Source organism: Peromyscus maniculatus, chromosome 4, assembly GCF_049852395.1.
Source record: "Peromyscus maniculatus bairdii isolate BWxNUB_F1_BW_parent chromosome 4, HU_Pman_BW_mat_3.1, whole genome shotgun sequence".
Taxonomy (NCBI): domain Eukaryota; kingdom Metazoa; phylum Chordata; class Mammalia; order Rodentia; family Cricetidae; genus Peromyscus; species Peromyscus maniculatus.
The window spans coordinates 96,540,677-96,564,096 of NC_134855.1; the positions used below are offsets into that span (position 1 = coordinate 96,540,677).

At 49.0% G+C, this 23,420-nt stretch overlaps 1 protein-coding gene across 1 annotated transcript; it reads left to right on the top strand.

Annotated features, from left to right (window-relative positions):
- The first annotated feature begins 2,075 nt into the window (after positions 1-2,075).
- On the top strand, positions 2,076-4,362 carry Chst14 (carbohydrate sulfotransferase 14). The gene has a single exon (XM_006979215.4). The coding sequence runs from the start codon at positions 2,238-2,240 to the stop codon at positions 3,366-3,368; it is 1,131 nt and encodes a 376-aa protein (XP_006979277.2). The 5' UTR covers positions 2,076-2,237; the 3' UTR covers positions 3,369-4,362.
- The last annotated feature ends 19,058 nt before the right edge of the window (positions 4,363-23,420 follow it).

Here is a 23,420-nt window from a genome sequence, read left to right on the forward strand (position 1 = left end):
TTGTTTGAGAGAGTTGCTTTTGTTTGGGGTGTGTAAATACGAAGGGGCTCGCCATTCCTGTTTCAGGTCCTAGGTAGGTACCCCTGGCAGCACAATGCCCCTGAGGCTAGTGAGGGTGCAAAGCTAGAAGAAAAGAGTGGATAAGACGGGAAATGGGAGCTTGAAGTTAACGTCCAGGTAGCCGCAGCTGCTGGGTTTGTGGGATTCTTGGGTTGCCAGCCCTGGCCTGGTCGCTGACCTGAGTGGGCCTTAAGTTAATCTTGAAGATAGCATTACCATAACCTTGGGGTCTGCCTAGAAACTTCTGGCTTCCGAGTCCTGCAGCTGGCATTCCTTGTGTGGTAAGGAAGCAGCAGGAGCACATGTTGGGTCTGAGGGTTTATGGCCGGTGAGTGGCTGTGGGTCCTGGCCCCACCTGCCAGCCCCGTCCAAATCCACGTTGGAAGTGGTGGGGAGAAGCAGAGCTTAAGCTGCCATCCCCAGTGCCCTCTGGGGGGGTCGTTTGTGATAGGGGCAGCCATCAGTGTGCTGCCCACAGGAGTCTTAAGAGGTGGTATTTTGCAGACAGATGTGGTACCAAATAATTCCATCCCCAGAAATCTGTATGTACGTATATATGACTGGAAGCCAACCACAGTGTGGTAAAGGGTCAGAAGTGGCCTGAGAAGGTACCTCAGCATTCAGCTGGGCTGTAGGGAGCCAGCTCCAGGGAGTCGGAAGGCCACTGGACCTCCCAGTTCTGACCCTTACCCTGTGTTCTCTGTGTGGCTGGGTTTGAAATAGCTATTCTTGAACACACACACACACACACACACACACACACACACACACTTAATTTTACACTTCAGAAGCCGTCCTTTGGTGAACAAGCTTCATCTTCTCACCGTTAGTGGGTAGTCCTTCCTGGTCCTTCCCTCACCCTCTGGGTATGTAACCTGTCCTGAGGTTAACATTTCCTCCTCCATCTAGTGTTGGGCTCTATCGGGACTGGAAATTGTTTTAGGGTAAGATCAGCAGAGATAGACATGGTGGAACATGCCTGTAATCTCAGCAGTAGGGAGTCTGAGGCAGGAAGATCCAGAGGTCAGCCTTGACTCCTCGGCAAAACCCTTAAAATAATCTATAACAACCCCCCCCCCACAAAAAAAAAAAAAAACCTTGTCGCAGCTACCCCCAGAATCTACCTGTCAAGTGACTGCCGACTAAAGGAAATAATTCAAAACTTTGAGCACCTTCTTTGACGCCCCCAATCTGTTGTCTCTGTTTCACAACCTCCCTGGAGCCCCACATGTAGAGTCAAACTTGAGTGTTTAGCTATGTTCTCTATTCAGGCAGGGACTGGTTGAATACTGCCTTTCAAAGCACTCCCAGATCTGACTGTATCCCACATGGCCACCCTGGTGCCACATCTTAGCTCCAAACGAGGCCCTTTTCTGTCTGCTTGCAGGTTATCCTGAAGTGTAGATTGGCCACACGGGGTCTCGGGGTACTTATCCTTAGCCCCTGCCCAGAATGTCCCAGTTAACCTACTGCTTCAGACTTGGGAGGGGATATTCCATTTACAGACATAGATCAGCATTGCTCGGTGGATAAGCCTTGTGGTCCCCAGGAATTAGTAAACCAACATGTCACCATGGAGACATTAGCCGGGGCTTGACAGAGTAGCCCTATCCTGGACTCGGGGAGGTAAGGGCGGCTAGGGACCGTGCTTCCAGTCAGGATAGATCTTTATGTCTGGACCCGCAGTGATGGGTCGCCCTGCCTTCAGATCGTCGCTGGAGGGACGGCTCTGCCAGGGCAGTTTAAGGCAGGACGGTGGGTGCAAGTCTCATGTTCAGCTCCCAGAGGGCACGTGTTGCGAGACGCGGGACCTCAGCCCAGCTCTTTTCCGCTTTCCAGGTCTCATTGAGCTTTTGTCCCCAGGCCCGGTGGTCTGGGATGGCCCTGGCTCAAGCGTCCTCTCCTGGGCAAGGGTCTGCCTTCCGCCTCCCCAGACAGCTCTTTCGACTTGGGCACCCGCCCCTCTCCCCGCCCCCCCAACGTGGGCCCGCCCTCGAGCCTGTATCGCGGCGGGGCGGGGGGCGGGGTGGAGAGCGGCCGGGCGGGACATCCGGCCCTGGTCCCTCGCTGCACCGGGGAGCTGGCCACCCACTAACCCTCCCCTCCCGAGATCTCCAGCCCCAGCTGCTGTCGCCTCTTCAGCAGCCCCGAGATCGGCGAGGTCTGCCGGGATCACCATGTTCCCTCGCCCTCTAACCCCACTGGCGGCCCCAAAAGGCGCCGAGCCCCTGGGCCGCACGCCTAGGCGGGCCCCATTGAGTAGGGCCCGTGCTGGGCTCGGGGGACCACCCCTGTTGCTGCCGTCCATGCTGATGTTTGCAGTGATCGTGGCCTCCAGCGGGCTACTGCTCATGATCGAGCGGGGCATCCTATCGGAGATGAAACCCCTTCCCCTGCACCCTCCCAGCCACAAAGGCGCGGCCTGGCGTGGGACAGCTCCCAAGCCTGGAGGCCTATCCTTGGATGCTGGGGACTCGGACTTACAAGTGCGGGAGGACGTCCGAAACCGGACCATGAGGGCGGTGTGCGGACAACCGGGCATGCCCCGGGACCCCTGGGACTTGCCGGTGGGACAGCGGCGCACCCTGCTGCGCCACATCCTCGTAAGTGACCGCTACCGCTTCCTCTACTGCTACGTCCCCAAAGTGGCCTGCTCTAACTGGAAGCGCGTGCTGAAGGTGCTGGCGGGTGTCCTGGACAACGTGGATGTCCGCCTCAAGATGGACCACCGCAGTGACCTGGTGTTTCTGGCAGACCTGCGGCCGGAGGAGATTCGCTACCGTCTGCAGCATTACTTCAAGTTCCTATTTGTGCGGGACCCCTTGGAACGCCTCCTGTCTGCTTACCGCAACAAGTTTGGGGAGATCCGGGAGTACCAGCAGCGCTACGGAGCTGAGATTGTCAGGCGCTACAGGGCTGGAGCTGGCCCCAGTCCTGCGGGGGACGATGTCACCTTCCCAGAGTTCCTGAGATACCTGGTGGATGAGGATCCTGAGCACATGAACGAGCACTGGATGCCCGTGTACCACCTTTGCCAACCATGTGCTGTGCACTACGACTTTGTGGGTTCCTATGAGAGGCTGGAGGCCGATGCCAACCAGGTGCTGGAGTGGGTGCGGGCCCCACCCCATGTCCGCTTCCCAGCCCGCCAGGCCTGGTACCGGCCGGCCAGCCCGGAAAGTCTGCATTACCACCTGTGCAATGCCCCACGAGGCCTGCTTCAAGATGTGCTGCCTAAGTATATCCTGGACTTCTCTCTCTTTGCCTACCCACTGCCCAATGTCACCAGGGAAGCCTGTCACCAGTGACAGCGGGCCAGCAGCTTTTGGAGTCTGGTTTTAATGACGCCAGCTTTGAAGTGCCTTTTAGAGAAACGCAGGGCTCTGGGGCTTGCTAGTTTCTCTAGATGACTCCATATCTCAGTGGCTGGGACCGTCCTCAGGCTGCCCTTGTCCACAGTGAGTGCCCACAGGGGTTCAGAGGGTAGATCTAGACAGGAGGCCTGCTGCTCTCCCTGGTGGACTCTCTTAGGGCTTGCCGCATCCTTATCTGGCGGGGCCAGACACCAGTGTGTTACTAAAGCCATATGTTTGATCTAAAGACTGACTCCAGGCCCCTGGCTGCTGGGTTTGTGCAGTCCACCTGGTCCATTTTAACTACTTAACCTGTGGCCAAATCCCAAACAAAGGTGGCACCAGCCAAGTATATGACTGTGCCTAGGACCAATGACTCTGACCCCCATTTACCCACCCCATGAACCTCAGGACTGGAGTGAGCTGTGGTGCCTTAGAAATGAATTTTGAGCCTTTCTACTCCAGCCTTTAAATTTCCTACACTTTCCCACACATTTCCATTTTTCCAAGGAAAGAAAAACTGAAGTAGGGCCCTTACCTCACAGCTCTAAGACCCGGCCCCTCAAGCATCCAAAGACCCCTGTGCCTGACCTCTTTCCTAGGGCTCTTGAAGTATCTCCAGTCAGCTTCCCTTCCCTACAAAGCCTTTTCGATTGTGTCTGTGGCCGGTGTATCTGGCTGTTACTTGTCTAACGCATTTATTTAAAATGTGTATAAATATATATATGGTTTTTGTTTTAGTTTTTTGAGACAGGGTTTTTTTGTGTAGCCCTGGCTGTCCTGGAACTCACTCTGTAGACCAGGCTGGCCTCAAACCCAGAGATCTGCTTGCCTCTGCCTCCTGAGTGCTGGAATTAAAGGCATGCACCACCATGCCCAGTTAAATGTGTATATTTTGATAGAATCTTTGTAAGGGCTGATTTTTAATAAATCTGTTTTGTATACAAAATGAGTGTTTCTGTGATTGCCCTCAGCTCCCATGGGTGCTGGGGGACCCCTAGATGCTTGCATCCCTAGATCAAAAGAGGAAGCTTGCTGATGGAAACAGTAAGACTTAACCAAACCTGCTTAAACAGGTCCAGTGGCCCCTGTCACACCATGGAGCCTTTTGGGACTTCTAATAGGCTCACAGACTCAGTTTCTAAGATGCCATTTAAAAGGTAAGGCCTGTCAAAATGACATCAGCTGGGAGAGGGGAATGTACACACGTTTTAATCCAAGAACCCCGAGGGCAGAGGCAGATGGTCTCTGTGAGTTTGGGGTCAGCTTGGTATAGGGAGTTCCAGACCAGCCAGAGCTCTATGGTGTGCCATCAGATACGAAGAACACGTGACTGGCGTGAGGCCTGGAGAGGTGGCACAGAGGTTAAGTCTAGAAGGACGTTCAATTCCCAGCACCCACCTCTGGTGGCTCCCAGCTGCCTGTAACTCTGGCTCTGACCTCTGTGGGTACCCGTACACACACACGGCACACACACACACACACACACACACACACACACACACACACACACATATACACATGATTAAGGGAAAGTAAATCAAAGAAAAAGAAGGGAATGAACAGGAGGCAAGGACTCCGCATTATCTTAGGTTAGGCAGGGACATGTCAATTTTTTTTTTTTTCTTTTTCTTTTTTTGGTTTTGGTGTTTGTTTTTACTTTTGGTTTGGTTTTGGTTTTGGGTTTTTTTTTTTTTAATTTTGGTTTAGTTTTGGTTTTTAGTTTTTTGGTTTTTTGAGATAAAGTTCCGTCTCTTGGCTGTTCTAGAACTTGATGTGTAGATCAGGCTGGCCTCCAACTCAGAGATCCACCTGCCTCATGACTTCCAGTGTTAGAATTAAAGGCATGAACCACCACACCCGGCCAATTCTCTTTTTATAAGGTAAGGTGGCCCTATTATATATTATTTTGAGTTGGTGGGGGCAGGTCTTACTATACCTAGGCTGGACTTACACATACAGTCCTCATGCCTCAGCCTCTGGAGTAGCCAGAACTATAGGTGCCTACCGTCATGCCAGCTAGAAATACCTATTAACCCAGGAGCTCCCACCCCAACCCAGTATTTTCAAACAAAAAGAAGGCATTGCTGTGTGAACAAGGGGAGACCTGAGAATTACAAAAGGGGCTGTCAGTGAGTCCTGCGAGCCTCGAGGACCTCGGGAGTCCTCCACTCTTACCCACTCTCTTGCTTTCTTACCTGGGCCTTACAGTAACTCCGAAGCTGTATCACCCAGCTGGTCACCTACCTAGTGCCCCTGGAGCACAGGTAACCTAGGAAGCCCAGAGGATGTGAGGCCCAGCTGCTGGTTCTGCGTCGTTCCATTTAATCCTGAGGAGCTCAGCTCTCTAAAGTGTCATCCTATTTTACAGATGTGGGAATTGGCACAGAGAGAGTGAGTGGCCCACCCAAAGGGTCCACCCCAGGTGTACATGCCCCCAGTTAGGAGGGAAAAAGAAAAGGACAGACACACAGACAGATGGGCCAACTGACTACACTGGGAGAGCTAGAAAGTTTGTGGAATGTGGGAATAGAGAGAAGAAAGGATAGAAAGTTAGGATTACATGATGGACTTGTGGGGGCAAATTTCTCCACTTCGATTTGGAAAGAATTAAACCCAGTAACCCCACTCGGAAGGGGAAGGGGAAGGGGGCAAACAAGGTCTTTGATAGGATTCGAGTATTGGTTGTTGTCCACCTGGAGGAAGGGGATGCTGGGTCACAGGGCATCCTGAGGCCAGCGGTGGACAGCTGTGACATAGGAGGATAAATGAAGTAGTAAGAATAGAGAGGACAAGACAAACAGCATCTGCTCAGACAAACAGCCATTTTTGCTTAGAGTCAGCCAAGGAATCTGTCACTCAATTTCCTTCCCGGGAAATGGACTTCTTAGAAAAAGGTCCCCAAGGAAATGACACAGAGTTGTGGGGCCCTGCTGGTTCTAGTGGGAACTGGCTTACTCTAAGTGCCAGGCCAGAGCTGAAGGGTGCTGTGGGCTCTGGATCACCAGGGCAGGGGAGTTTTCAGGACCGGGCTCTAAAATTGAATCGTCTGAGGATCCCTGCCTTTCCCTGGGTCAGCTGTGACCCTACAAGCCCCAAACCCTATGCTATAAGCTGGCCCCTAGGAGAACAAGACCCCTTAAAGTAACTCCACCCACAAGAACTCAGGTTCCCTGGACACAGAAGGGTGAAACCAGCGTTAACTTCCTTCGGGTCTCCTGACTCCACTCCCACGCCCCGGAGCCTGTTCATTCTCCGCCTGTCTGAAACCGCTGCATAGAAATCACCTTAACCCGTGAACTGTGGACTGGTGGCTGTGGAGCCCCCATGGGACTGGACTAGGCCCTCTGGATACGGAAGACCGTTGTTTGGCTCGAACTGTTTGGGGGGCACTCAGGCAGGGGGATCGGCATCTGTCCTTGGTGCGTGGGCAGGCTTCTGGGAATCCGGTGCCTGTGGTGCGACACCCTGCACAGCCTTGGTGCAGTGGGAAGGGGCTTGGACCTGCCTAGGCTCAGTGAGCTGGGCGCTGCTGACTCCCCATGGGAGACCTCGATTTGGAGGATGTGGGGATGCTGGGTGGCTTGGGAGAGAGGGCTGGGGTATGGAAGGAGGGAGGAGGGGGGATTTGTGGATAGTATGTGGAGTGAGTAGAAAATTTCGTAATAAAGAAAAATGAAAGAAAAAAAGGGGGAAAAAAGAAATCACCTTAAATTCTCAAGTCTTTTCCTCTCCCTTCAGGAAGATACACCATACTGGACCCTGCAGGAAACCATAGAGGCACTCACCTCCCTAGGAAAACATAGAACCCTCGCTTCTCCTAGGGGATCCAGTCATCAGAGAAGCCAGGCTCCTAGGATGGACCACTCCTAGGATGGACCCAGTGCCTTTCTTTTACAAGCCATCTTCTGCTTTTCAGATTCTAAAAACCCTAGTAACTAATGGTGGCTACTCTAAATTGCCAGAGCCCTGTATTAAATGCGTGCCTCTCTATCCTTACGACTCAGCCCCAGTCCCTCAGTGAGATCTATCCCTATCCTAGAGGAGAGGAAATCAAGCCCAATGGGGAGAGAAGAACCTGGGATAGAAACCCAGCTGTCTGGTGAGTGAGCACGTGCTGTGATGTAGGTGACCCAGTTCTTCGTTGTGTGTGTTATGAGGATGTTCGTTTTTTCTTCTGAGTTTTTGTGCCCTTTTCCAGACTTCTTTCCTAACACTGTTAAGTCGGTTTTCTGTCCGTGGGCTTCTCCAAATCTGACAACATTCCCCAGGCTTGCCCACCCCAAAGGTCACCTTTCTGGTGCTGCTGACCCCAGACCTTGAATGCAATTGATTCAGATTTTTCAAGTGGTTGTGAACACAGAATTCGATGTGCAAGAAATTTACTGGAAGAACTCAGGCATTGTGGGTAAACTGTACTCCCAGTACTTGGGAGACTAAGACAGAAGATTTCCTAAAGTCTTGGCTTAAAGAGGAAGGAAGGAATGAAAGGATGAAGGGAGGGAGGGAGGGAGGGAGGAAACAAGACCTTTATTGGCATGGGAGCTATGCCCATCCTCTTAGCTCTCGGCTGTGAGTTTGAAACAAGGCTGATCCATACAGCAAGTTTCAGGCTGGCCAGCCAAGTAAGGAGCAGGGAGTCAGGAAGAGCCTGTGTCTGTGAGATGAAAAGCCAGGGAGAATCCTGGATCCACCAAGTCTGGTTATCACAGGACTGTAAGAGAAATCCCATCAGAAGGCAGTCTCTACGGGTGAGCTATAGCCCAGTGTTCGGTATGTCCACCATGCTGGAAGCCACCTGGGAAACATAGGCACTGAGGAGAAAGAAAGGTGCCAGGGGCAGTGGGTTAAGGGGTCCTTGTCAGCCGGCAGCATTTTCCCAGAAGGTCAGCTAAAGACAGATGCTAAGATTCTAGTAGCGTGAGCCCATGGCTGCCACACAGAACCAGTACGCCATTTTGACTTATGTACCTATTATCCCCCTTGGGGTTCTGTTGACGTCATTTTCCTGAGTTGTGCTGGGTGTTGGCCCAAGGTCTTGCTCATGCTAGGCAGGCGCTCTACCAGTGAGCTGCATCCCCAGCCTCTGTGGCTTTTTTTGTTTCTTAAATATTTAATTAAGCTGAGAGAGGAGAGAGAGAGAGAGAGAGAGAGAGAGAGAGAGGGAGGGAGGGAGGGAGGGAGGGAGGGAGGGAGGGAGGGAGGGAGGGAGGGAGGGAGGGAGTTTTGTATGTGAGTGTGGACACATGCACGCCATAGCAAAGGTGAGGGAGAGGACCACCTCGAGCGTGTCCTTGCCTTTCACCTTGTTGAGTCAGGGTCCCTCCATGCTTTGTCATTGCGGATGCCAGGCAGCTAGGCTTTCAGCTTCTAGAGATTCTCCTGTCCCCACGTCCCATCTCATCAAAGGAGCCCAAGCATTACGATGCTTCGCTGTGGGTGGGTACAGAGGGGATGCAAATGCAGAGCCTGGAGCTTTGACTCCCTGACCCAGCTCGCAAGCTCTTGGTTGCTTGTTTCAAAAACTTTTACGGGAGGCAGTGGGGGGGGGGGGGGGCGAGGTATTGAGACAGGGTTTCTCTGTGTAGTCCTGGCTGTCCTGGAACTCACTCTTTAGACCAGGCTGGCCTCGAACTCACAGAGATCCGCCTGTCTCTGCCTCTTGAGTGCTATGATCAAAGGCATGTGCCACCCCTGCCCAGCTTCAAATTTTATTTTTAAAATATTTTATTTTGTATTTATATGTATGTCAACATATGTATGTGCATATGTGTGCCGGTCCCTAAGGAGTCCAGAGGAGGGTATTGGATCCACTTGAAGCTGGAGTTATAAGCAATTGTAAACCACCTGAGATGAGATCTGGGAATGGAACTTAGGTCCTCTGCAAGAGGAGTACCTGTTCTAAACCACTTAGCCATCTCTCCAGCCCCCTATCCCCTGTCTTATAGCTGGCCTCTGTCATAGCCCTTCAAGTGGGCATTGGAGGGTATGTGCAGTCACCACTCACAAAAGCATAGTTGAATTTTCAGGGTTCTCTCTGCGGTTTCCCCAACTTAGGGAGGCTTTCATGATTTAGATTGGGTCTTCGTCATTAGTTGCTCAACATCTGTGGTGACTTCCACATACCCAGCTTCCCCATTACAGGCTCGCGCTCTTTCAGCTGGGGTAGGAGGGCAGAATCAGCCAGCAAAGATCACAGAGGCTGAGTCCAGAGGCTGGAGCTGTAGACCAGGCTCCCTCCAAACACAATCTTCCAGCTAGACTTCAACTCCAAGGCAGCCTGAAGAGAAAGGGAGTTTTCCAAAGGCAGCATCCGGGGATGCGCACATGCATGAAGGCCTCTTCTCTTTCTTTTTCTTTTTCTTTTTCTTTTTCTTTTTCTTTTCTTTTCTTTTCTTTTCTTTTCTTTCTCTCTCTCTCTCTCTCTCTCTCTCTCTCTCTCTCTCTCTCTCTCTCTCTTTCTTTCCTTCTTCTTTTGTTTTTTGTTTGTTTGTTTATTTATTTGTTTGTTTTTCAAGACAGGGTTTCTCTGTACAGCCCTGGCTGTCCTAGAACTCGCTCTGTAGCCCAGGCTGGCCTTGAACTCACAGAGCTCCGCCTGCCTCTGCCCGCCGAGTGCTGGGGCTAAAGGTGTGCACTGCCGCCGCCATCCGGCAGAAAGCCTATTCTTTAGCAGCACCTCTCCCCAGCTCTTCAGCCTGCTTCTGCCTGATCCAGCAGAAAAGCCCCCACCAAGGCAAAGAGCATTGTGGAATCAGCCCTGATTCTGCCATTGCAGGTGGCATAAGGAGGCCCAAGGCCAAGCCAGGTCACCCAGTGTCCTGTATTATAGAAGGAAGGCTGTGGTGGCCTTGACTTTGAGATGTGGGGCTCTGGGGAGCAGAAAAAAAGCGGCTCTTCTGTGGCATTTCCTGTCAGCAGCCAGGTAATGTCCCCAGACCTGTTAGGCCACTGCCTCACCGCCAGCTTGCAGATGGATGGAACCACACACTATAAACAGCCTAGGTACAGGAGCGTGCCTAAGACACTGCCCTAACTGCTGCTCTTCTCAGCCCTTGAGATTAGCTGACGCTGTAACCTCTGCCAGAGTACTAGAAGCAACAGGTATTATTATCATTGCTTTTCATTTGGTTTGGCTTTGTTTTTGTTTGTTTTCTATTTTTGTTTGTTGTTTGTTGTTGTTGTTGTTGTTGTTTTTGTTTTTTTGAGACAGGATTTCTCTGTGTAGCTTTGGAGCCTGTCCTGGAACTCACTCTGTAGTCCAGGCTGGCCTCGAACTCACAGAGATCCACCTGGCTCTGCCTGTCACTCCAGCTCCAGGGGCATCTGAGCCTCTGGCTGCTTTAGGCACATGAATTCATGTGTACATACATGCAGACACACACACACACACACACACACACACACACACACACACAATTCAAAACAATAAAAATAAATCTTTAAACCGAGCATAATCAGGAGACAGAGTTCAAGGCCAGCCTAGTCTACATAGTGAGTTCAAAGACAGCGAGGGCTATGGAGAGAGATCCTGTCTCAACAAACAAAACAAAACAACAAAACTTTAAAATAGTGTTTAAGAAATCCAAGCACTGGCAAAGTACTGTGTAATTCCGGTAGTTGGGCAGCTGAAGCACAAGGATCATGAGTTTGGGGTCAACCCCTCCAGCTGAGTGGAAGTTCCAATAATAACAAAAAAGAAAATTTCTGATAAGAAGGGTAGGAAAAAAGAAGAAGAGAGGAGCAGAGAAGAGGGGGAGGAGACACACCCTGGTGCAATGACGTCACGAAGCCAGGAAAGCCTGCCCCATCCACTTTTGGGAAGGGACCTTTGGTTGTTGTTCACAGAAACTACTTTCAACCCAGGCATCTGCAAGTGGTTTTAAAAAGTGACTAAATGCGGAATGTGGGAGTGACTGCCACAGAACAGAAGCAAAAAAGGACGAAGAATCAGCTCAGATGCCAGCCCTCCCTGAAGCCTTCTGACCACCCAGCCGCTTCATCCTCTGATGTCCTAAGGTCCCAGCACACAGTTCGAGGAGAACTTCTTACCCAGCTTGTTATTTGGCAGGTCCCGCCCAAGGCAAGAGCTGGGCCTTGTGTCCCTTTGCATTTGGTAAATACTAAGTGCTCAATAAAGATCGAGCTGTTAGAAGACGAGACAACAGATAGATAGATGGACAGCCAGACGACAGATAGACGATAGGTAATAGAGCAGATAAGTGTGAGAGTGTGTATTTGTGTGTGCACACGTGTGGGAGGAAGAGTGGATGGTGGCAGCCCAGGGAACACAGGAAGACGAACCTGTGCACAAGAAGAAATCCGGAATCCCCGATTTTGGCATTTGGCACTTGGATTTAAAAGGAGATAACAGCTGGAAGAAAAGTGCCCCGCTAAGAAAGCAGGAGCAGAGGTCGGGGCCCCAGTGGGAAGAAGCGGCCTAGACGTGATGCTGTCCTGAGTTTCCGGAGACTCGGGGGAAGTGGAGATCCCAGGGGTCTAGCAGGAACATGGCCAGGTGAGGCACAGTTGTCCTGAGGGTAAGGCAGGGGTCAAAGGGTAGCCACAGGAATTCCCCAAAGGGGACACTTTTAGAAATCAAATGGTGTCCCTAAAAGAGAAGTAAAAGAGGACTGTGCTCGCCCGTTTATAACCCACCCAGCCCTCCCTGAGGCCTTGATCTGGCTCTGATGTGGGTCATGGAGGGAGTCCCAGGCAAAGGTCACAGAATGAGCAGATTTCCGTGTTCCAACCCAGGACCTGCCCCAAGCCTCTTCTCTGATCTCAGTGTCCTCATTGTCACTTTCACCAACTTCAGAGGGCTTGCTGGGCACATGGGGGGGGGGGGGGAGTTTACACAGTATCAAGCTACACACACCACACACACCACACACACATACACACCACATACACACACCACACACACACACTTGCATCACACACACACATATACACACACCACACACACACACATACACCACATACACACACACCACACACCACACACACCACACACACACACACCACACACACACATACACCACATACACACATACACCACACACACACATACACCACACACACACATACACCACATACACACACACCACATACACACACCACACACACACACATACACCACATACACACACACCACACACCACACACACCACAACACACACATACACCACATACACACATACACCACACACACACATACACCACACACACACATACACCACATACACACACACCACATACACACACATACACCACACACACACATACACCACATACACACACACCACACACACCACACACACACACCACACACACACATATACACACCACACACACCACACACACATATACACCACACACACACATACACCACACACACACATACACCACACACATACACACACACACACACCCCACACATCCATACACCACACACACACACACACCACACACACCACACACACACACACATACACCACATACACACACACCACACACCACACACACCACACACACACACCACACACACACATACACCACATACACACATACACCACACACACACACACCACACACACACATACACCACATACACACATACACCACACACACACATACACCACACACACACACACACACCACACATACACACATACCACACACACACATCACACACACACACCACACACACACACCACACACACACACACCACACACACCACACACACACACACCACACACACACACACACACACATACACCACACACACACACACCACACACACCACACACACACACACCACACACATACACACATACCACACACACACACCATATACACACACACATCACACACACACACCATACACACACACCACATACACACACATCATACACACACACCACACACACACCATACACACCACACACACACCACACCACTCACACACACACCACACACACACATATACACCACACACACACACCACACACATACACCACACACACACCACACACACACACACACACACACCACACACACACACCACACATACACCACACACACAACACACACACACACACACGCACATGCACACAGGATTGAGAGAAGTCAGAAGTCCTAGGTCCAGATCTTGCACTGTGGCTCACAAAGACTCTGAACCTTTTCTGAGCCTGATTCCCTCCCTACAAATGAAAGAGACAATATATAACCACTGTCGTGAAGAGTGGCTGGGACTGAAGAGACAAAGTTAAGAAGGCCTCCAGCTCTTCCAGCTGACTCAAGTTTAGTTCCCAGTGCCCACACTGGGGAGCTCACAATCACCTGTAGCTCTAACTCTATAGGACCCAACACTGCAGGCATCTGTAAGCACCTCTCTCTGTCTCTCTCTCTGTATCTCTGTGTCTGTCTGTCTGTCTGTCTGTCTCATACACACACACAGAAAGAAAGAATAAAAACATTTTCTTTTAAACTTACTTTTTCTCGTGCATTAGTGTGCACAAATGTCTGTGTTGAGGGTGTTGGATCCACTGGAATTAGAGTTACAGAGAGTTGTGAGCTGCCATGTGGAGGCTGGGAATTGAACCCGGGGTCCTCTGGAAGATCAGTCAGGGTGCTTAACCACGGAGCCATGTCTCCAGCTCTAAAAAATAGTTTCTTTAAAAAGAGTCATAAGAACTGGGCAGTGGTGGCACATTCCTTTAATCCCAGCATGTGGGAGGCAGAGCCAAGGCGCATCTCTGTGAGTTCAAGGCCAGCCTGGTCTACAGAGCAAGATCCAGGACAGCCAGGACTACACAGAGAAACAAACAAACAAACAAAACAAACAAACAAACAAAAAAAGAGTTGTAAGATATCAAAATAAGTGGCTGGCCGGGCGGTGGTGGCGCACGCCTTTAATCCCAGCACTCGGGAGGCAGAGCCAGGCGGATCTCTGTGAGTTCGAGGCCAGCCTGGGCTACCAAGTGAGTCCCAGGAAAGGCGCAAAACTACACAGAGAAACCCTGTCTCGAAAAATCAAAAAAAAAAAAAAAATAAGTGGCTGGAGTCTTCAGAGAAGGGATTGATCAGTGCTTCAGTGAGCAGCTGCCACCCATATACAGGTGGGGCTCACAGAGGACAGAGCTCCCCACCCATTCTCACCCAGGGTGCTGTCTCCAGCAAGTCTGAGGACTGAGAGTAGCCTTTCCACCCCAGGCCTTTTACTTTCCACAGAGGTAGTGTCTGAAAGCCAGGCTGTGAACTCGGGTGATGACCGGGCTGCATGGGCCCAGACATTCTCCTCCCACAGTGTGGAGAGCATGATGCCCGAGCCCACGGGGAGAGGAGGTCTCTGTATGTCTGGGGACACTGTTTATACCTTTGGAAGGCTGGGCAGGGGAAGGGAGGTCCCAGCTTCTCCCATCCACACCAGGAATGTCTCCTTCCACTGCTCTGCGGCATCATTTCTTTGTTCAGCTCATCCTCATGTAGGTATAAAAATCAACTCACACAACAGGGAACCGATTTATACTGACTGGGTCTTTGTGCCCAGCCTCGAGCTTTCTTTTTTTTGAAAATGTTCAAACCTACATAAAAGTTATAAAAATAGTACAGTGAACACCAGTGACCTAGATCCTTCTGTTAACGTTGGACACTTTTGTTTTCTCTCCTTGAATATGTATGTTTTGTTAAACCATTACTCTGGTACTAAAGCCCCCAAAACTCTAGCATGTCCCCCAACCAGAAAAAGGACATTCTGCTGCGTAACTCACTACTGTCACCAAAGTTAAGACATTGTACCCAATATATCAGTACTGTATAAGCCCACATTCAAGTTTTCCAATTGTCTGAACAATGACCATTACAACTTAAAAATAAAACCACACATATATACACACAAATAAAATCAAACAAAAATGTACCAGGACAGGCACCAAAAATACACAGAGAAATCCTATCTCAAAAACCACTCCCCCTCAAAAAAATCAAATAAAAAAAATCAGCAACAAATCAAGAATCCTCTGCCGTTTTTTACTGGTGTGTCTTCTTAGTAGTCTTTAATTTTATTTTATTTTTACTTTCATTATTATTATTATTATTATTATTATGTTGTTGTTGTTGTTGTTGTTGTTGTTGTTGTTGTTGTTGTTTTTCAAGACAGAGTTTCTCTGTGTAGCCCTGATTGTCCTGGACCTCGCTCTGTAGACCAGGCTGGCCTTGAACCCACAGAGATCCTGCCTCTGTCTCCTGAGTACTGGGATTAAAGACGTGTGCCACCACCGTCCGGCTATTTATTTTACTTTATTTTATGGCCATGAGTGTTTTGCTCACTTGTGGGTCTGTGTACCATGTGCATGCCTGGTGCCCTTAGAGGTCAGAAGAGGGTGTTAGATTCCAGCAACTAGAATTACAGATGGTTGTGAGCTGCCATCCAAGTTCTGGGGATTGAACCTGGATCCTCTGCAAGAACAAGTGCTCTTAACCACTGAGCCAGCTCTCCTGAGACTTAAACTTAGGTCATCAGGGTTGGTGGTAGGCACCTTCACCTGCTGAGGCATCATAGGCTTTGACAGGTCCTGGTGTGGTAAAGATTGGTGTGCTTGAGGGGGAGACCTCTCCAACCTACTTTGTACAGTAAGCCTGGCCTCCATGGTCAGCTTGTTTTGACCCCCTTAGGCCACGTTAGAAATGTGATCTCTCTTTCCACCCCTTTCTAGACCTCCAAGGAAAGTGCTGCATTATATTACATACTGCATGATACTGAGGGTGTAGCAATTCTCTGGGTACAGTCATCATTGAATTCTGTCCTGTTGCTTAGCAACTCCAGGACATTTCAGCCCTTTCCAGCCAGAGGGTGGGTAGAGGGGGTAACAGAATGAGTGGCTGGATCCTTCTTGCTCTGGGAGTCTCCACATGGCCAGTAATCTAGCAAAGAGGGAGGTTCTTGCATCAAGGGGAGTTCCCTTCCTCCTCTCAAGGGCAAGCAGTATCTTCAGGGTCCTTCCTGTGTGGCCTGGAAGACACACAATGCCATGGAATGTGGGGCTCCTCCTGCGGAGGAGGGTTTAAGGACACAGTGGAGGCGGCTCAGCATCCCTGGGGTGAAGCTGAGGGGAGGATCCAGGTGTCGACTGCATCCTGCCTGGAGAGGGCTCTCCGTTAGGCATCCTCAGAGGCTGCCTAGGCACTTGGTTTGAGTCCCAGCCATGCTCCTCTCAGGGAGACGTGGGCACCTCCTTAATCACCCAGTCTGCTGTGCCAATTATCCAAACTCACAGAACAGGTCCTGCCCTGGTCTTAGCACAAAAGCAGAGAATCAACTAATCTTGAGAGTATATCTAGAACTTTATTCATTGTATTTGATTAAAGTTTAGGGACAATGGTTTATAGCTGCTGTTCTCAGGACCCCTTAGGGAATCCGGAAATAATCAAAGGGGTAAATTTTGGAGAAAGTTGCATCATTTTTATACACTTCTGAAAAGTTAGTAAATTCATGTTTTTGTGAATATTGGCAAAGTCCATGGCTGTCATTGATGGATATCACCAACATTTCTATGCCACTTTACATTGCTAAAATACCACATTCCTAGATCCTGCTTTGTTCATGACGGAATACATACCAGTATTGGTGTTGTCTAGTTCATTGGTTTTTTTGTTTTGTTTTGTTTTGTTTTGTTTTGTTTTGTTTTGAGAGAGCATTTTACATAGCTCAGGCTGGCTTCAAGGCTGACCTTGAACTCCTGATTCTGCTGCCTCTGAGCCCCTAGTGCTGGGATAACAGGCATGTGCTACCTCCCCTGCTGCATAAGTATTCTTAGCTTCACATTTATCGTTACTCGAAAACCAAGTTTTTTTTTCTTCACGTCTCTTCCTGTATTTCTTCCCATTTTAATTTTTGTTTCTGCTTTTGTTTTGTTTTTTGTTTGTTTGCTTTGGTGTGGTGTGTGTGTGTGTGTGTGTGTGTGTGTGTGTGTGTGTGTGTGTGTGTGTGTCACAGATTCCTACCCTGTAGCATGGGCTGCTTCAGCTTTGTGCTGATCTCTCTCCCTTGGTTCTACCTCCAGAATACTGGAGACTGGGTCTTGCTATGAACCTCTGAACTGGGGCAGTCCTCCGGCTCAGGCTCCCAAATAGGTAGAGCTACAAGCTTGGGCCCACTGTGCCTGGTCCCCACCCCCGTTTGGGGGTGTTGAGACAGGACCTTATTCTAGCTCAGGCTGGCTCAAACTCATGACAATTCTCAGCCTCCCAAGTATTGAAATTATAGGATGAAATCATTACACCTAGCTTCCTTTTTTAAATACTTATTTTTATTTTTTAAAGTGTGTGTGTGTGTATCTATGTGTGCACATGTGTACCTGCAGAGATCAAAGTCATCCAATCCCTGAAACTGTAGTTATAGGCAGTTGTGAGCTTCTTCTTCTTCTTCTTCTTCTTCTTCTTCTTCTTCTTCTTCTTCTTCTTCTTCTTCTTCTTCTTCTTCTCCTCCTCCTCCTCCTCCTCCTCCTCCTCCTCCTCCTCCTCCTCCTCCTCCTCCTCCTCCTTCTTCTTCTTCTTTTGGTTTTACGAGAAAGGGCTTCTTTGGAACCTGTCCTGGATCTCCCTCTGTAGCCCAGGCTGGCCTCGAACTCACAGAGATCCGCCTGGCTCTGCCTCCTGAGTGCTGGGATTAAAGGTGTGCACCACCACCACCCGGCAGTTGTGAGCTTCCTAAAGTGGGTGCTGGGAACTGAACCCAGGTCTTCTGCAAGAACAGTCAGTGCTCTTAACTGCTGAGCCATCTCTCCACCTCACCCTCTTTCCCTTTTGAAGAATGAAATGAGCTAGGGTCTCGAGCATTTCAAAGACTTCTCAGATGCAAGGTTAGATCATTTCTGGAGATGTCAAGTATATGGGTCCTTGGTTTACAAAAACTGCATTTTCTTACTTCAAGGACTGAAACATCAGGGTAGTTTAATGCTGTTGAGGGTTCCTAGACCATTTGATTTTCTCAAGATGCAGATTCTTTGTGGCACTAGCCATGAGGTGGGGCACATACTGCCATGGAGTCGAGAGAACAATCTGGACCGTACAAGGTGTTCATGAATTATTCTCTCTCCTCTATTTCTGGGAAGTATTTCAATCATGTTTTCTGTGGTTACATGGTCACATATATATTTTAATTTATAATGGTGTTTGCAGATGTTACAATGAGAATCAAAGCTGGTTGGTGGCAGTGCACGCCTTTAATCTGCCACTTGGACAACAGAGGCAGGCAGTTCTCCAAGTTCAAGGCCAGCCGGTGGATCTACAGAGTGAGTTCCAGGAAACTCTGTCTAGAAAAACCAGAAAAAGAAAGAAAGTGTGTGTGTGTGGGGGGGGGGGGGTAGGGAGGAAGAAAGGGGGAAAAAACCCACAATGTATCAGAGAGCTCAATCTCTCCCTCTCCCTCTCCCTCTCCCTCTCCCTCTCCCTCTCCCTCTCCCTCTCCCTCTCCCTCTCCCTCTCCCTCTCCCTCTCCCTCTCCCTCTCCCTCTCTCTCTCTCTCTCTCTCTCTCTCTCTCTCTCTCTCCTTCTCTTTCTTTTTTTAAGACAGGGTTGTTTTTTTTGTTTTTTTGTTTTTTTTACAAGGCAGCCTTGGCTCACCTGGAACTCTCTATGGAGCCCTGGCAGGTCCTAAACTCATAGAGATCCACCTGCCTTTGCTTCCTGAATGCTGGGATTAAAGTGGTGCAACATCACACCCAGCCCAAAGGGCACTACGCCTACGTGGTACACAGACATACAGGCAGGCAGGACGTTCCTACACCTAAAAATAAAGATAAAGCTGGCTGCGGTGGAGCACTGAAAATCAGGTGCTGGGGAGGAGGGAAACAGGAGGAGCCCTGGAGCTCACACACTGGCTGTGTGGCCTAATGGATGAGCTCCTACCTGTGAGAAACCCTGTCTCAAGCAGGTGGATGAAGCAGGTGGATGGCATTCCGAGGGTGACACCCAATGTCATACTTTGGCCTTCACACACACACAGGCACACACATAAGTCACAACCAAATTGTTGGATATGAAAGTTCTATGGGGCATCACTGTGTAGCCCTAGCTGCCTGGAACTCACAAAGATCCTCCTGCCTCTGCCCTCCTGAGTGCTGGGATAAAAGGCGTGCACCACAATGTCCAGCTGAAAGTTCTGTGACTTATCTGCTTGTTTAGGAGTTGGTTAATGGCTCAGTGAATCGAAAAACTTTTTAAGCACTCATTTGAACATTGATGGATGCTGCAAAAGAAAACGTATTCCACTTGAACCCCAGACTATAATGCCGTATTTGAAATTAGGCGCAAACAAGGCTCCTAAAGATGAATTTTAAGTTACTAACAAACTTTGTCCCCCTACCCGGTCCAATACGTTTGATAGGAAATTCAGATGACTGGATTAACCACACAATATGGCAATGGGAAAAACATCAGTTTGAAAATGTGTCCTGTTTCTGGATTGGCATTCCTTTGGCTGGTGAAATTCCAGAGACTTTTAATGAATTAAAGCCACATTTGCCCACAGAAGTCAGCAAAGTTCCTGAATAGCTTGAAACTAATGTTGCACACAGTAGGATAAGAAAACACTTAGGAAAAAAAAAAGAAAGAAAGAAAAGAAAACACTTAGACAGTGGATCGCTCCTCCATCACCAGCATTGTTTACACCAAATTTGTGGTCCGCATAAGAGTGCATGAGGAACAAATTTCGGCACCCCACAACACAGCAGCCTAGCCCAGAAGAAGGGAAAGTTTAACAGAGAATGCTCATGTCCCAGGGTATCAAACCAGAAGAATGTCTCAAGGAGAGCGCCATGTGGAAAATGAATGTAAATGTACTTTCCAAAGAGAGCCCTGCCCTAACAGGAAAAAGCAGCTCTCCCACTCTAATGTGGGACTTTGAAATACAGTTAATTACTGACTGAAAGCAGCGCTCATGGGTCACCTCCAGGTGATTGATGACAATCTTTCCTTATACTTTCTCAGATGTTGAATTTTTTTAAAGTTTTTTGTTTGTTTTTATGTCTCCCCCACTTTTATTTTTTGTTCTTTTTATTTATTTATTTTTATGTATATGGAGGTTTTACCTGCATGGTGCACCACATACACACAGAGCTCACAGACTCTAGGAGAGGGCATTGTACCTCCTGGGACTGGAATTACAGATGTCTGTGAGCTGCCCTGTGGGTGCTGGGAATCGAACCCAGGTCCTCTGGAAGAGCAGCTCTTACTCTTAACCACTGAGCCACCTTTCCCATCCTATTTTCTATTCTTTTAAGATGGGATTTCAGTGTGTTACCCAGACAGGTCTTGAACTCCTGGTCTCAGATAATTCTCCTGCCTGAATCTGATAGTTAGCACTGAAGGTAAGACACCTGGCTGATATCAACATATTTTATAGGTCACCATGCTATATATTTTCATGGTGTTTTTTGGTTTGTTTGTTTGTTTGGTTTTGGTTTTTCAAGATTTTTCTGTGTAGCCTTGGCTGTTCCAGAACAGAACTGACTTTGAAGACCAGGCTGGCCTTGAACTCACAGAGATCCCTGCCTCTGCCTCCCAAGTTCTGGGAGGTGTGATCCACCAACACCACCACCCAGCTATATTTCATCTTCACATTCTAATATTGGAGGAATAAGTCCTATATGATTTATTTTAATATAACATATGCTTTTTTTCAACTTTGTCTGCCAAGGTGCACTATAACAACATTGATCTTACGAAATTTCCCCAATAAATAAAGAGCTGTCCTTTTTGCACATCTGCATTTTTGAGATTTCTGCTCTTTGGGTGACCCATTGTGGTGTGGCTGATTTCATCAAAAGACTGAAGCTGTCTGTCATGTCTTGGTGTTTCAGATGAGCACAGTTAAAACTGGGTGCAAGGCAGGCGTGGTGACACATGCCTTTAAAGTCTGCACTAAGGAGGCAGACGCGCTGGATCTCTGAGTTTGAGGCCAGCCTGGGCTACACAGTGAGACCCTGTCTCAAGAAAAAAACAGCCCGGTGGTGGTGGCTCACGCGTTTAATCCCAGCACTCGGTCTCGAAAAACCAAAGACATAAAGCGGGTGCACACGATCACCAACCACAGTGATACATACTCGCCTGTACATTGTGCTGCTCAGAATGTCTTTGTGAGTGGAGTTTATGTGCTCATGGCTAGTGCCCTTGTAACCACCCCAGTGTTTATGGTCCATGTTATTATTGCCTGTTCTATTGTACAAAATGCCCTGGGAAGTGTTTTTGTTTTGTTGGTTTTGTTTTGTTTTTAGTTTTGTTTTTTTCCCTTCTTGTAATCTTATGTTTCTTAAGCAAATACTCTTTCCAAATGTCAATAGATCTCTTTTAAAAATGACAGGGGTGGAGGACTCTGGGGAGGTGGCTCTGTCAGTGAGGGCTTGCTGTGCAAATGAGGACCTGAGTTCAGATCTCTAGCACCCACACAGGAAAAAAAAAAAAAAAAAAAAAAAAAGCAACTTCCACCAGATGGGGCCCATACCTGACACTATCATCAGGGCCACGAACCTGTGATTATGAACTAGCTCCTAGGCCCCAGGGGAGAGTCTAGTCTCCTAAATGGACACAGTGTTAAACTCCTAATGACTTATTGCTATACCCACACGCCAATGCATCTCTCAGCCCTCATCAGAGAAGTTCCTCCTTGCATTAGATGGCAATTAACACAGACCTACAACTGGCCAAAGTATAGAGAAGGGATTGCAGCGTGCTCAGTCCTAAATAGGACATCCATATCATCCCTCCTCCCAAAGCTCAGGGATGGGCTAGGAAGATGCACACGAACTCACAGCAGTGGTGACATCGCGCACAAGCCAGACCTCTCAGTTAGGGTTTCTACTGCTGTGATCAAACATCACGACCAAAAGCAAGCAGGGGAGGAAGGGTTTATTTGGCTTGCACTTTCACATCTCAGTCCATCATTGAAAGAATTCGGGACAAGAACTCAAACAGGGCAGGAACCTGGAGACAGGAGCTGATGCAGAGGCCACAGAGGGGTGCTTCTTACTGGCTTTTTTTTTGTTTGTTTGTTTGTTTTTCGAGACAGGGTTTCTCTGTGTAGCTTTGTGCCTTTCCTAGAACTCACTTTGTAGACTAGGCTGGCCTTGAACTCACAGAGATCCGCCTGCCTCTGCCTCCCAAGTGCTAGGATTAAAGGTATGCACCACCACCGCCCGGCCTTACTGGCTTTCTATACATGACTTGCTTACTTGGCTTTCTTATAGAACCAAAACCACCAGCCCAGGGATGGTACTTCCCACCATGGACTGGGCCTTCCCCTCCCCGATTAGTCACTAATTTAAGAAAATGCTCTACAGCCAGATCTTGTGGAGGCATTTTCTCAATCGAGGATCCCTCCCCTCGGATGATTCTAGCTTGCCTCCAGTTGACATAAAACTAGCCAGCACACCAAACAAATCCCAGCATGGTGAGGGGGAGGGGGACACAAAGTTCCTCAGGTGAGGAGATGGCTGCTGGAGAGGAAGAGTCAGGGTGTGTGATCCCTGACGAATCTACCAAGCTCCAGGGCGGGCCCCACGCCCACAATCATCTGGGCAACACGAAGTGGATTCTAGAGGGGAGAGAGCAGGAGAGCACAGCGTTGGATGGGTGGGGAGATGCAAGTGGATTAGGGAAGAGTTGGAGAATGCGTGTGGGAGTGTGAACATGATCAAAACATTGTATGAAAGTCTCAAAAGCTTCAGAGTATTTTAAAAGAAAAACTGTAAAGAAAAAAATACTACTGGATACATTGTCACAATCTGTAACACCAGTGGAGACAGGGGCCTCCCTGGGGCTGGCTGGCCAACGAGTCTCATGGAATTAGTCCCCTGCAGATTCAGTGAGACAACCTGTCTCAAAGTGGACAGAAGAGATTGATGAAGGACACCTGACCTTGACCTTTAGCCTCTGTACACACAATGCACACTCACTTCTACAAATGAACATGTACACACATGCACACGTGATTTTGTTTTGTTTTG

Bases quoted from the DNA above. Each gene is read 5' to 3' on its own strand.
- Chst14 (XM_006979215.4), top strand. From the start codon at position 2,238: ATGTTCCCTCGCCCTCTAACCCCACTGGCGGCCCCAAAAGGCGCCGAG.